General features: G+C 38.1%; 1 protein-coding gene across 7 annotated transcripts in view; it reads right to left on the minus strand.

Moving 5' to 3' along the window:
- Positions 1 to 4,992: 4,992 nt before the first annotated feature.
- TEAD1 (TEA domain transcription factor 1) overlaps positions 4,993 to 15,968 on the minus strand; it is a 159,998-nt gene continuing 149,022 nt past the window's right edge. For all 7 annotated transcript variants that reach the window (XM_084519843.1, XM_084519842.1, XM_084519846.1 and 4 more), the window contains 3 exons: positions 13,429 to 13,569; positions 11,863 to 12,015; positions 4,993 to 10,816 (listed from right to left, as the gene is read on the minus strand). In XM_084519843.1, coding sequence (XP_084375969.1) covers positions 10,703 to 10,816; positions 11,863 to 12,015; positions 13,429 to 13,569 — 408 coding nt within the window. In that variant the 3' untranslated portion in view covers positions 4,993 to 10,702. The remainder of the gene's footprint in view (positions 10,817 to 11,862; positions 12,016 to 13,428; positions 13,570 to 15,968) is intronic.

Genomic DNA, 15,968 nt, shown 5'->3' on the forward strand with positions numbered 1-15,968 from the left:
TAGGGCTGAGTCTCCCCACTTCCCAGGTCCCACACCCACTACTCACACCACAATGCCTGCTATCACCACACACTCTCCTGGTAAGGAAGAGCTGGTTGCTCAAGCTGACAGACGGCTTCACAGGTCTGTATTGCATAGCTCTTATCTTCAGGGCCTTTATCTCCTTGCTCTCCTGACCTCCCATCTACCTCCCTCACAGTGAAGCTGTGGGGAGCCCTGATCTTGAACTCTCCACTCCTTCCCATATCTGTCTTGTCTGTAAATCTATCTACTGCTGCATCCACAGTTTTCCCATGTGTTTCACAGGCACACCCAAGAAAACAGTAACTTCTGGCATTGGCAGTGGTCACTCCCAGCTTTCTAGCCACCTCTGCAACTGTTTTTTTTCAGTATTTCAGGGACTGTTTGATGGTTCTGTCCCCTTACACCCTTCAGCAGCTCCCTACCAGTTTATTGGCTGTGTTAATGAGCATCATGTATGCTTTCCTCGGGCTGATTCTCTGGGTTCATTTCTCTTTCTTTGATACTTTTCCAGCTGCCTCCAGTTGAGTGCTGACTTTTGTCTGTGTCTTTTTACATGTCTGACCAAAGGTAATGGAAAAAGACTCTACACCTATCTTCTGCTTCATCATCTTCATCTTCAAATGATTGCTAATCCCCATGCCTTCTTTTCCGTTAGTATTCAAGTATCTTCAGACTAACTTTCTTCACCGTGCCTGTACCTATCCCCAGGTGCAGCAGTCTGTAGGCATCAAGAATTCTCTTCCCCCCTTCTCCAAAGCTCAGAAATCAGAGCTTTCCCACCTTTGCCTGCCCTGTTTGTCTCCTGTCTGTTACTCTCAAGTCCTTAGACTTGCTCTCTTGGAGTGGTCATTATCTTTAAACCACTTCCAGCATTGATATTCTTAATGGGAAGACATTTGTTTTGCATGGAAAAAATGATAAGCCAATACCATAGTTGTGTATGTGTGCTCTGCAAGTCCTGCCTCACCCAGCATGAAGAGGAATTGGTGATCCTGTTTTCGTGATCTCTTGTGGCCTTTCAGAGAATGGGGCAGTTGGAGAAAAAATCTGTAAAAATGAAGTCTCTTGGACCTCAAGCCCCTCCCTTCACATGTTTGTTTGCTGAGCACATGTCATCCTGTCCTTTGGCCAACTGGGAGACGAGGTGACAGTAGGCATGGAAGTTGACCTGTCATCCTGTGCTGCAACAGGTAGCTCCCCTCCTGAAGGCTTGGAGCATGCTTGTCACTGCGCCCTGGCTACCTGCCCCCCTGCACTTATCCAGAGCCTGTTGCGAGAGTCTCGGGGCAGCTCCTGGGTGTTGCTCACCACCACCTCCTGGGTGTTGCTCACCACCACCTCCCAAAAAGCAGAAGATTGTTGGCAGAGATAGGGGAACAGCAGCTCTGCTGCCGTGAGTGTTGTGGCTGCCACCTTATTGCTGGAAACTGGGGGGGTGAACGGCACTGCCGAGTTTCCACCCATCGTGGTGTAATGATGATAACGCTTATATTAAAACCTGTTAGAAATATCATATAGTGATAGTAAAACTACTATAAACATTTAAAAATTGTCATCATATTCTCTGTGCTGTGGAATACATGTAGTGTGCAACATGTTGATTCTTGTATGTCATTGCCTGAATTTTCCATACGTGAGTTCAATTTAAAAGTAAAGGAAAGGCCAAACATGATGGAGGCACAGGTATCCCCACCCCACAGTTGATGTAGAGTTGCATCAGAAAAGATGTGTTCTCATAGTGTAATGAAAGGAATGGCTACAAGTCTGAATAATGTTCTTGCACATTTTGCGAAGTGTAATATTTGATCTGAAGTTCAACATCACAGGTGAGACAATAAGAAAAGACAAGTACCTTAGAAAAAAAAAATCTCTTATAATGTGATCTTAGCAGAAAGGAATTTTTAAAAGTCTGGAAAATTTTTTCTTTGGCCTCTGCCAATAAAAAAAAAAAAAAAAAAGAGAGAGAGAAGGATCTTAAGGATCTTTTTATATGCCTAATAAACTTAGACTTGGGGCAGGAAAATAAACAGTTTGTAGTTTGTCAACATACTGGCAAAGTCAGCTGCACATACAACTCAGCACTCCATTCAAACAGCAAGTCTCTGAAATCCGCTGCCATAGTCTGCCTTTGCTGGCGGTCTGGCGGTCCGGAAAGCAAAGCATTAAGGTACATGGCAAGGTATGCACAAGTAGTAGACTAATCTGCTCTTTGAACTGTATGAGAAGAATGACAAGGGACATTTATCATGGCTCCTGCACCATTTGCTCTGATGGTCCCAGCCACTATCTTAACTTGCACATTGACTTTACCAGAGGTAGAGAAGGGGAAAAGCTGTAATGCCAAAGGCTCCAAAACTACTACCTGTGTGTGGATATCTGTAATAGTTTACAAAGACATTTGGAAGCAGACCTCTGAAAACTCTCTCTGTTTGACCTTCTGCTCCAATTTAACAACATCGAGGCTGCTTTTTTATGCTCGTACCTCTCGGACAGGGTGAGGGGCACAGAAAGCAACATTTTCTTAAATTCATCAACCTAAACAAATAATGTTCTCTGTGCATCATGTGCACATGCATGTGCGTGTGCATACCTCCCAGCCCACTCCATCTCCTCCCAAGCATGCATTTGCGGAAGGAAGGTGATTTGAAAGATCACCACAGCTGGATGAATCGAGATAAGTTACTTGTGCTCAAGTGTCTTTGCTCAGCTGATTGTTTCGGATAATGCTCTGGATATTGCTCTCTCACTGTTTTCCAACTGAAACCAAACTGACAACTCTTCATCTATCAGGGAGGCTATACGGTGCTTTGCTGATGAGATTTTTGGGCTTTCTGTTATGGCCCAGTGAGGCATGCAGCACCTCCAGTATAAAGAGAGGCCTTCAATAGCCCTTCCTTTCCCATTAAGCTTAAAGAGAATCCTTGAAGTGTCCCAATTATGTCCCAATAATGGGAAGTACAAATAAGAAGCAATATAGGAGCAAAAAAATCAATTCTATTCACTGACCTAGAAAGTGAATGTTTGTTGTAGCCTTTTTCTTAGTTTTAGATCTCCCCCTTTCTTCTGATGGAACTTTTATTGTTGTTGGCCTTGAAAGTATCCTTTTCGTCCTTTCGTAGTATTTTCTCCCTTGCCTCCTTTGCTCAGATTTTAATTTTCTTTGGAAAGTAATATTCTGTTCATTTTTCTTCACTTGCACTCTATGTTTCTAGTTTTCATTTTCAATCTTCTCATAGTACATTCTCTATCTGCTCCCTCCTGCCCTTCCCACCTTCACCAAGTCTTGAGTGTCTCCAGCACAGCTCTAGCTCTCACAAAACAGCAGCAATCATAATAACAGCTTATAACCATTAACCAATTGAGTGTCACCTCTCCACAAGGTAGGTAATCATTTACGAACACTGCTAAGCTGCTACTGTTTGGTGCGACAGATTGTTCAGCTGTTTCTGCTATAAGTATCCCAGACAACAATAATAAGGCTGTGAAAGCTCAGGGTTGGGATAAATAGCTACAGCAGTATGTGGGATCTATAGACATCCGCTAACACACTGCTGAGCTCTGAACTGTCCTCTTACTTCTGTTTTTATGAGCATTAAATGCGTTCAGTATTTGTACTGACAAATAGGCTGCATCTTTAAAAAAAATAAATCCACAGAAAAAAAGTCCATAGACCACCTATAGCTCTTCATGCCACACTTTGTAAAACAGCATGGAGTAATTGGTCTGCCTTCTTCATCCTGTGACCGTGATGCAGTAATAATGTAAACCAGACTGTGCTTAGGTAGGCAGAGGCTGTTGTGTCTGCTGAAGACAGCTGGTTAATGCACGAATGGTGTGATGTTACACTGGGACTGCCAACCTGAAGAAAAATGCATGGCATTTTTCCCAAAGACAGAAGGTTTATGGTTTTTAACCTAAATTAATAAAGATGCAGAACCTTAATTAAGAAACAGGTTGCTTCTGAAACGGCTAACCCACTTCAAAGTGCTGAAGCCATATACTTAATGAGGAACAAAGAGAAAACAGGGCCAAAATGTCTGTGTTGTTCTCAGCCCATTCACCTCACACATGGAGGGGTGCTCTGGTGGCATTTTAAAAATGGTAGTGGAACATCTGCCACCCAAAAGGAGAATTGGAGTGTGTGGGAGGGGACATGTCATTTATTCAAAAGCCACTGCTCTCCTTTTGAAGCAGAAGATGAGCCAGATATACGTTTGTTCTTTTTTCTCTGCCAAGTCCTGGTCATGTTCCCATTGACTCCAATTGATGCAGGATATCCCCTTTGCTCTCTTTTTTTCCTTTCCTTTTTTTTTTTTTCCTAGGTGGGTGGTTTCACTTCATAAATGCAGCAGGCAAGTTAAGCCTATTTCATCCTCTCATGATACGAGGTAACAGCTGCTAGCTGCAGGGGGAAGTGGTTGTAATAAGAAAAATAAGAAATTAGTCTCTTGAGAAGTGGAACAGCATTTTTAGGACCTTAACTCTCACAAAGCTCAAGTGTCCTTCTGGAAGAAACACCTCAACCCGAGTTAACTACTGTGTTCCTCAGTAAGCTCTAGTTGTCACGTTAGTGATGTATTTGATGCTTTTCATTATGTATGATTTTAAATAGCTCATTCCTGCTTCTAGCATAAAGGGGGATGGGTGGCTTTTCCCATTTAGACAGTATGGTTTAAATGATGCTTAAAAAAAAAAAACAACACACCACCATTTCTTTAGGAAGACATACAAGATAGAGGTTTTGTTGATGTAATGCTAGAACACATACAGATTCATTGCTGAACACAGCTTCCAGATGTGCCAGCCACGGGTGCCATCTCTACAAGTTTTTGTGAATCCTGCTAGATGTCATTGGCAGTTTTAGGTAAACACATAGGTATTTCTGCAAATCTGGCCTTGTACTACTTTGGCAAATGCTTTTGAAAGTTGCACCCAACATTAAAAAGAGATCGATGTAGGAGATTAATCTAAATGCACAAAACACTTTCATTTTCTTTATTTTCAATCGATACTGTATGAATACAAAGTTTCTAGAAAGCTACAAAAATTCTACCACTTTATCAAGAAGGCATCAAAATGTGTCACTTTGCAAAGACATGAAAACACCTGCAGTAACCGACACAAAAATAGCATTTTTAGAGTGATGAAATAATTGCACTTAACTGTCATGGATATTAAAGTTATCACACATATGTACCGCGAAAGCTAGAATACATTTTTTTTTTTTACAAAGCACTTTATAAAAAAATTCTCTGCACACAAAACCTATAATTTTCATATTACTATCATACTAAAGATAAATTCACTTTAAAGCCAACACTTAAAACATTTGAAACAAAAAAGGTACCAGTACCTACACACAGACAATAACAAATACAAGAATACTGTACTGCCAAGAGGTTTGACTGAAACTCCTTTTGAAAGCTTCTGCAAATATGTTAAGAAAACATTGGAGAACATTCACTTTTTTCAAAGAGCCTTCCCTCCCTGTCTAACCTAGAGGTACTTTATCATCAAAAGGCAAGTTCTACATCAAAAGTTACCAGCAGCAGTACAATATTAAAGTAACCACTGACCATATATGAATATGCTTAAGTCACAAACCCATTTTATACACATTACACAAATAAACATAAAGTGAGAATTCCATTAAGTCATTTACAAATGTGAACAAATGCACATGGCAAAACAAAACAAAACAAAACAAAACCCCAACCTGTTTTACATAAAATGTACTGAAGAATTAAAGGCTATTCAGGTTTTCAATGTTATAAAATTCTTTTGTCTTTCTTTTTCAGGCACATATTGTATTTTTTTGTCTGCAGTCATGAGCCTGAACCAAAGAGGCCCATAAAACAAAACAAAAACATATATTCTGTAAGGAGGTAACAGGGATCTGTCTCCTTTTTGTCAACTGAGTGCATTTAAGATTTAATTTACACACTAAAACTAATTACATGATCTCAGCAAGAATGACCCAAAAAGTTAAAGATGAAGATCTCCAACATGTTTCTTGTACTTTACATTATCCAGCCTTTTTTTTTTTTTTTTTTTTTTTTTTTTTTTTTTTTTTTTTTAAGGGGGCTAAGCATCTTGTTATAAGATAGGGAAATGAGATCATCCTGAGAAAGTACAAACTGGACTCTATTGTCACATCTGCTGTTTAACTGGGTATCTGAATCAGTATGGGTCAAGTAAAGAGTAGACAAAACATTTATCAGTATCAGTATATCCAGGAAAACTGTAAGAGGAACTACTTCAGAAGCTAGTATGCCCTAGGAGTTGCAGTGGAAAAATAAATAGGTATGGATGAGTATGTCAAATGTTGTATCTGCCTTGAACTGGCCAGTTACTTACATTCAACAGTAATGTACACCCTTCATTATTTAAAATAGCCTATGTTGTGGAGGTTTTAACAGAAGAAGCTACTGCCAAACTTAGTGAGCTGTAGCTGCAGTAGAAAGAGAAAGCGAGAAACAGGCATTATATCTGCAATTCCTTCAAAATAGTGGTGCAGTACCTACATAAAATAATTTTGGAATTCAAGTAAGTACAACTACATTTGTTTGTAGCAATTTTCAACAGCCCCAAATGGTACCATTATGCTTGTTTTAATGAGACAGGGGTGTACTTTACCACAAATATGCACTAGTACAGATGAAATGTTTGGTAAAAACTGAAAATATATGCTTTACTTGTGGGGCGAAATTGACTTTGCCCTATCTCAGTCTCAGTGAATTCAACAGGATTACTTGTCTTACAGAGGTAAGTGAGATTTAGACCTTGAAGGAATAAGAAAAATAATATTTTAGAGACAGGGAAATTGAATTATCACAATATTTACCACACAGTGTCACAATATTTCTATATATAAAAAGTTAATCTTAGTTTTCATCAAATACTTTAAAAATCAAGTTAAAATTGTATTCACAACTATATAATCCCTCTGACAGCTTTTGGTTTTGCTGATATTTGCTCTAACATGTTTTTTTTTCTTAAAATCTTGCTCCTCTTCCCATTGATTTTAGTTGTAGTGTATACAGTATGGCCCCCGTTCACAGAAGGTAACAAATACAAACATATATTTTTAGGAGGAGCTACATTTTTCCTAGCATGACATCATGTGGGACAAAAACGAAACAAAACAACCTTGTGTTTTGAACAGTGCTGGCCAGAGTTTCTCTAACAGCACCTTCATCCACAATGCCCACACTTAATTCAGTGTTTAAAAACACACAATTGCATTTACCCTAGCTATTGTCTGTTTTCCATTTTCATCTCATTTTATGCATCTGACCTTCAGTATGCACAATTTTGTAAACAAAATCTTCTGTCTTAAAAAATCTTCACAGATAATGAAGTATTATTAGAGGAGAACAATAGTCTTATTTGTCCACTGTCTGAAATTCTGCAGTGTATGGATCTCATTATGCACATAGATACATGACTGGATGAAGAGAATATAAATGTGAATCATTTTTATATCATAGGCAAATCAGTTGCTGGTTTGCTATGCTGTCAGAAATGGTAAACAGTACGTTATTCTCCAGCAGGTTGATCATTAGCAAAATTACATTGCTATAAATGGTGCTCTTTTGTGAATGGAGGCCTGTAGTTTCAACTTATTCCAATAAACCAAAGGCATTACGGTGATAACTAAATATTTTTGGTCTTTCTACAAATTGTCATTATTATGGCAGCACTTTTCTAAGCTGGAATTTCAAACCAAAGGCACTTTCATGCTAGAGTGCAGAAGAGTCACAATTAATTATTTGGTCATGAAATTTAGAAAGGCAGCATTATTAGTACAATTCACTTTTCATGGAGAACTATGAATCTGTAACCTTTCCTTTTGGTATAGACACTTAACTGCGTAGCAATGGGATTGACTTGTATTGAAGGTTCATTTAGACCAAGCAGTCAAAGAGCTTTTCTGTGGGAAAAAATATAGATATTTAAAAAAATGGAACCAATTGATAAAACAATATATGAAATTTGTGTTAAGAGGCTAAAGGTACTTCTACTATAATGCTAAGGCACTGCATATTGTAATGCTTTGGCAGCTCTCAATTAAAAGGTTCCTACAAAAAATAACAGTAACAAGATAAGTACTTCCAGCTTACAAAAGAGCTCACAGTTTACAGGCAGCCTGTTGGACTACACACCCCACACTGAACAGTTGAAGGATTAAGGCTTTTAAGAATTAACATATACAGGGTATGGATCATTTACAGAAGTGTAAAGAAAAGACAATGGAAATAGTTTCCCTAATATTACATAAGTGAACACCAATAAACATTGTGATTTTTATACCCTATAGTTATGACATATGTAGTGTGCCAGATTCTGTTAAAAAAACTGTACCTGGTTTTGCAAATTGACTTACACACTTTATACGCCTCAAAGAGTTTGCTTGTTATTAAAAAAAAATCACCAAAACCACAATTCAAACCCTAAACAAAAGACAAACTTCAGAACAAAATAAAACAAAAAAGTAGTTTTTGACTTGTAACACCAAGTGCTTAGAATAAAGGGCTACCGTTAGGCTGTTACAATGCAGTGCTTTTCCTGATGTGATTGTTAGTGTAAAAATGAGTGTTAAAAGAGACCTTACCATGGACATATTTCTCTGTTCAGTTCACAGACTATAAACTGAAAGATCATCAGCCCTAATACCCACAAGCAGATAACAACTAGACATCACAACAATCATCCACCTACTAGCGTTAGATCAGCAGCCAGCTAAGGACTTTAATCAGTCTCTCTTCCCCTCATAGATGTTTGTCTTCCTCTAATGTGAGTCCTCAGCAGTGTTAAATGTGAATATGGTCTGCCGCAGGTGTACAGCAACCTGCTACCATGTCTAGGCTATATTCTAGTCTAGACAATTCAATCATGGGCAATTCTAACAGAGGGCACTAAACAAATGTAAAATAACCCAAAATTAAGTGTTTTTTTGAAGACTAGAGCACTGTTGCCTGGGAATAAATTCTAGAGTTAAATTGTGCATGGGCACATATCAGTAAATGGCAGTGAGGAGGAAGCTGTTAAATGTTAACTTCTTTGATTCAGAGCTGCAAAGTACCTTCCCAAGAACACCCTTTGCTGATACTTCATGACTGATCTTTAAGGTTGGCCAGGCGGTCCTGAGCCTTTCTGACAAATGTTTTTCATGAGAAGCCACTGTTGAACCAGCACCTGCTGAAACAACTGCTGCCTGGGCAACTGAAGGGCAGTGCTGGGTGTGCAGCAGAAGAAAAGAAATTGAACAACACTCTGGCTTAGCCAGAAAGAATGAGAATACTTATCTCACATGTGCGTACCTTGGATAATCACTCACATCCACATCTATGTTTTGAATCTTTACAGTATTAAAATATCTCCAGCTGCACTTCACTTCCTGGAGTCTTCCCTGATATATCAGAAGGATGAACACTACCACATCCAGATGCAAAAGGACATCAAACCCCATGTGGTATGTACATGTTTGCTTCATATAAGGTCTTTGCCAGTAGGAACTGGAGAGAGAACTGGGGAGAGGTGTACGAGCATCATGATAAAGAGGAAAAGGAGAAAAAAAATCTCCACTTTCCAATCTTCTTTGCCTGATGTTGGTTGTGACTTTCTAGCATCTCATAGATATTAAAGCTGTTGATCCTTTCTGATGTGTATGCATTCTTCTCTTACTTTAGTGTTTTGCTTTCAGTTTATGAATTACTCAATGCTGTTGCAATGTCCGTTGTTTCCATTCATCTGTTTTTTCAGAATTGCAAGATTTCCAATCAACTTATTAGAAAACATACCTGTCCATATAAAATATAACTGCACACACAAGACTACATATAATGCAAGTCTAAATCTTCAGTATTTACCTACTTATTGCAAAATGAGCCATCTTTTTCATTAAATAATCAAATTTTCTTATTAGTACAATACAACTTTATACTCTTAAAATACACTAGATATGTTAGGGATAAGGGATGATGTTTTCTTTCTCTGTGATACCTGTTTGAAAGTTTAATGGATTAGAAGATTAGTTTTAGTATTGAGAAAAAAATACAAAATTTGCCTAATTTTAGGACCTGTCTGTTTATTATCAGGCATTTCTTAAGGCTATGTTTTTTCATTTGGTTTCAAACAGAAAAATGTTTCATTTTAAAAAATAATTTAGTGAATTACATTTGTCCATATCTTCCACCCTAATTAGTTACAAAGATAATTCTATAAAGATTATTAACTTTGTGTACTCATTTACAGTTATAGCTAAAGATTCATTTCAATTTCACTTGAATTGTAAAACAAGTATTTTGTGTTGGAAAAAAGAATCTTACAAATGCTGTCATTTTTTCCCCATGGCAAATGCTCTGTCATACATTTTTCTATCAGAATTAAAAATAGGCCTCCACAGACAGAGGCATTAGGTTCTTAAATACAGTCTTCCCAAAGAACTGTGGTTTAGAAATTTGAAGAACACTTAAGTTTTAGAAATAATTTTTTACAACTGTACCAGAATTTCACAGCTACAATTATATATGAACACATTAAAAATGACTTCACTAAAACAGGATTTAGAAAAATGTGGGTGAAAGTTGGGCCAGAGGCACTGCCACTTAGTGTTGAGGTTTACAGTCTGTGTTTTGATAAAGAAGTGAAATGAAGTGTATATATAAATAACTGCTCAGTCCTTTACAAGCCTGTAGATATGATGCTGTGCTCCATGTTCACTGTTTGACACTTCAAATACACAAGCCATGCAGAGTAGGGTTTCTTGTGTATCCCTGTTTGTTACGACCTATGAGGGGAAGGAAAAGGTAGACAATATATTAAAAACTTGAAAACATCAGAGCCAAACAAAGGAATGACTGGTTTAATTTAGGCAATGTTTAGATGTTGCTGTTTGAAATGTCCTCTCTCTCTCTTTCTCTCTCTCCCTCCCTCCCTCTCTCTATTTCTCTGGCAATTTAAATTGACCTCCATGACTGCGCTCAAACAGTGTGCTCTGGGGCAGAGCTGTGGGGCAGTTGCTCCTAAAACAGGGGCACTGAGATTCATCCCACCCAGGGTGCCACCCATGAGCCATCAGCTCAGCATTCCTCAACCTACACTAACTTCAGTAAAGGGAAATCAGTGCATCTTTGTCCCCCTGTGTTTGTCTGCCAAAAGGCAGCTGAGCTGAGTGCACCCCTCACTCATCTCCTCCACACTGCATGACTCTGAGCTCGCTGCCCTACCTCTTGACTGCTTGTCATGCCATCAACCTTCAGTCCTGCCCAATTCCTACGGTGGCAGCAGCATCACATGGCTCTAAGTGCTTGGCCAGGTGACACTGCAATGCCACAGTGCAATAAGAAGGTAGCTGGATGACAGTGGCTTCGACGCTACTACGCAGACCATTCCTCATGCTTTAGGTCACCTGTTGGGTGCATCCTCACCATTACTTAATGCTTTCCTGGTCCAAGAACTAATTAATTAACACACTGACATTTGCAGTATTGTAACTGGCACGTCAGTAAGAACACATTAGATGAATGGGATGGTTCAAAGTTACTGCCTCAGGCTCTTTACAAACACCAAATAGACTTGCATTAAAAATAAGAGAAGTAAGCTGAATATCTGCGAAGTAACAGAGACGTTTGTTCATGTTCTCAGTCAGCTTTTTCTTCTCATCCTTGGCTTCCATAGTGCATGATTCCAAGACTATTAGTCTGAAGTCAATGGGATGATTTGTTTAGTAAGCAACATGACTAAGGGATTTGGAAACTGGTTCTAAATATTGCACGCTAAGCAAGCCATATAAAGCTGAGAGTATTTTAGACATGAAAAAGAGTGAGTCCATACCAATAAAATTGTAAAATTTTCCAACACGCTGTTCATCATGTATTTCTCTGGTAAATGCTTCAGCTTGTGTATGAAGTTGATCATATATTCACACATTGGAGAGCGATTTATTCTGTACACAAATCGGCCATTCTCAAACCTTGCATATTCAGTCTTAAAAAAAAATAAATATTTAGAACAAGATACTTTAAAAAGACTAAAAGCATTAATGCTGTATCTATTTTTTTCTTTGTGTAGACAGAAGAAAGAGAAAGTGGGTCTCAGCCACACAAACACCCATATTCCTCCTACCTGCTAACTCCCTGCCTGAGCTATACCGTGCCTTGCTAAAAATTCAAAGGCCATTCACTATTAAAAGTTTTACCACAACTTATTCTCTAACCTGTGAATTAAAAACTGAAAAGATAAAGATTACACAAAGTAATCTTTACACAAAGTAAAGTCCAAATCCATTAAAAATGGATTAAGCAGAAAACTTGCGATAAGCTTGATAAGATTTGACAGTACTTTTGGGACAATCAGCTGCAAAGGGAAGAACAGAAATAAATTTATATATTTGTGTATAAATATATATATATGAACATAGCTAAATATTATTGCATGATTTAATATGTAATTTATTAATACAAGAATACAGGCAGAAGAAAACAGACTGATTTATATTGCAGGGGTTCACAAGGGGTTGCAGGAAGGTGCCTGTGATACTTGGACTCCAGCTGTCTAGATACCAGCTGCTCAGATGATCTCCTCAGTGGCTTTGGGGATTTCTTAGCTTTTCCTAAGCTTGGTGTAATAGGAATGATGGAAAACCTTTTATGGTCACTCTGCACTGGAACCATATTTAGTATAAGGAGGACATGAACAGTGACCAAGATATCTACTAAATGCTCAACCTGCAGCTGTAGGCTAAACTGTGCATATAAAAACTATTTTACATGTAACAGATGTGAGTGTGGGGCTTAGAACGCAGAAGACAAGTTAAAAAGCTACAGTATTGTTGTATAGTAAACCAAATACCTACCTGGCCAGTCCATATGTTTTTTCTGCTTAGAAAATAAAAGGTAAACAATAAAGGCCCTTGCATGTTAAAAAACATAGCATACCATCCATGTCTTAACATGAAATTGTTTAACATTAAATGTTTAAAAAAAAAAAAAAGATGACAAAAGGTAGCTTGTCACTGTAGCATGGTTCCAAGGCTACATGGCTGGCCAAGCATTTGGTAATGGGAGCAAAAGCAGTTTTGCTTTAGCACTTTTCTGCTGGGATGGAGGAGGCTGCACTGATGTCAGCTGCAGGTTCCCCACTGAAAGTTGCCACAGGCAGGATGGAGGAGGGGCTCTGAAGCAGTGGTTAACCTAGGATTTTATTTACTGTAGCATCATTGGCCACACAATGATATAAAATAAAAACCTCAAACACTGCTGGGAAGGAAAATACTCTTTCAGGAAGGATTAGAGGAGGGAAGGAAAAGACAGGTAAGGGTAAAGTAAAGACAGGAGAGAGGAAAGCTTAAGTGAAATCAGAAGGAACAGAAGAATCAGCCCAGCCCAGCCCAACACCCACCTCTACTTTTTCTACTACTTGCTTTCCAAAAGAGCAGACTTTGGTGGAACACGTGATTGTCATGTTTTCGGAGCTCTCATACTGACTGGTGACTCCATAAAATGCTCCTGTATCATCTTGAATGTTGCAGTTTAAGTCAGCCTGTTGGGAAAAGCAACAGATGTTGAATATTTTATTTTTCATTTGACAATATCATAGTATAACCTGCAATTACCTCACCATTTTTGATTTCAGAAATCAGGGAGTGAGAAGGATTTGATAGTGACAACAGTAGAAGCGGAAAACCTCAAAGAAAGTACTTGCATAATTGGTGATGTAAAAACCTTAGGAAGGCTACAGTTTCTTCAAACTTTAAACACAAAAGAGAACCCAGTATTTCTCTCAGCTACAGGTGGCCTTGTTGTCTGGCAGAAAGATGAAGTCCTTTTTCCTTTTTTAAAACAATGAAATCATCGCTACAAAGGAAGATGGCTGTGCAACACAGGAATTGAGCTCTAACAAACTCTGTCAGGCCATATGGCCCTGATTCAGCAAACCATTTAACTTCACTGAGCTGTATGACGCAGTTCACAGGCTTCACGTTATCAGGCTTACTGAGCCGTGTCTACTGGACCAATAAAATATTACTGAAGTATATGATTTCTTTCAGTATTTCTCCACAGTCTGAATAATGACCCAGCTGCCTTTGATATCTAGCACCAGAGACTGAGAGTTGTAGGATCAAGTGAGAAACAGCACTACCTTTAATTATTTATATCCAAAATCCAAGTCTTGTGCGCAGCATGATTAATTTGGTTACAAAGAACAGCACAGGTCACATGCTGAATCCTGCCTCCCCAGGCCTCCAGTAGCACTAAAGTCTTTCTGCCACTGTGCTCTTTGTCATCATGAAACCATTTTCACAAGCCCTCAACTTAAAAGAACACTAATATGGATGTAGGCAGAGGCTAGAGATATCTGCAGCTGGATTTGTTGATTCAGGCATTAGCTCTGCTGACATCTTTGGTGCCCAAGGAGAGAGTGGGCAGGGATTTCTTTTTATGTGGAAATAGCCAATCAGCTACTGCAGTGTAACATCTAGGAATCATCTGAGTTTTTAACCTACTCTGAGATGAGCATTTTAACAGGGAAATACACTTTCACAGCTGTTTCACTTGCAGTTCTAGCTTAACTTGTTTTTATTGCTAACATAGAAGTGTAACACAGAAGTGTTGACAAATGCCTTCTTGTCTACATGGAGACTTTATAAAAATGCAGTTTACAGATATGTTTATTTGCTAGTTATTGTGGAACAATTGTAATCCTGCCTTCACTATAGTTTAGGTCATTTGTAACTGCTATTTAACGTTTAACTGGGCAATAAGTCATTAATTCTACTTAGTGTCTACAATCCATATTTGTGGTACAACTTTCTGAGGCAATATGCTGATAATAGCAATACTGAGCTAGTTTGTGGTATGGAGAAGACATAGGTCTAATACTACTTCAGGCTGGCTTTGGTAAATTAATCAGTGGAAAAATCTCAAGAGGTTTACACACAGTAACACAAAAAGTCTTATAGTCACGTATTTTGCATAACAGAAAGAAATCCTATTGCTATTACACCTTGCTTCTTGCACGTTTTGCATGATGTCAGCAGTTAATGTTTAACATACAGCTAAAGCAGTGTGTTCACAGTGATTTGTAAGAAATTGTTCTGAGCTAATATTAAATAAGTAATTTGCCATCACAGCTGGTTTTCAATTACATCTAAATATGAAAAACTGTAGCAGCCATCAGCCATGTCTCAGCTGCTCCACTGGAATTTCTAAAAAATAGTTATTTCTGATAAAACAATTATACCGTTTTGAATGATAACTTTTTTTTTCCTTTCAGATACAGAGAAGATATTTAATAAATTGTAAGTAAAATGCTCCTTGTGATTTCATGTTGTTGAAAGGGGTCAACTGCATAGACCTTGTATCTCAAGCTGCAATAACAACTGCTTATAGATATTAAAAAATAACTTTTTTTTTCTCGTTTTGAAGCCCACTGAAAATATATACTTGACATTTAACCTGGAAAAGTATCACATGTGGCCATCTGGCACCCTGTTGCTCACTCCCACAGTGCTTTCAACTCTTGCTGAAATCACCAGGAATCCTGTGTACACAAAAAATACAGGCTGGGGCCCTGATGTTTGAATGAGGAACACTTGAAATTATCATTCAACTGTTATGATTTACTCTTATGCAGTCACAATGCTGTTGCTATAAAGTACCCATGATTGCAAAATAGAAATGAATTACCTGTATTTGCTCTTTGATTTTTTTATTATTATTATTATTATTATTATTATTATTATTATTATTATTATTATTGAGTAGCATGCAATAGAGGTGTTTCAAGGAAAGGAAGAGTTCTCCTTTTAAACAAGAGTTTTAATGTTCAACTAACTACAACATGCTGAGTGCTGAACCTCTAAGACTCCTCCAGAAAGTATGAAAATATGAAATATGAAAATCCTAAGAATTTGCAACAGTAACACTTTTGAATGAAGG

Source organism: Aythya ferina (genome assembly GCF_964211825.1).
Source record: "Aythya ferina genome assembly, chromosome: 5".
Lineage (NCBI taxonomy): Eukaryota > Metazoa > Chordata > Aves > Anseriformes > Anatidae > Aythya > Aythya ferina.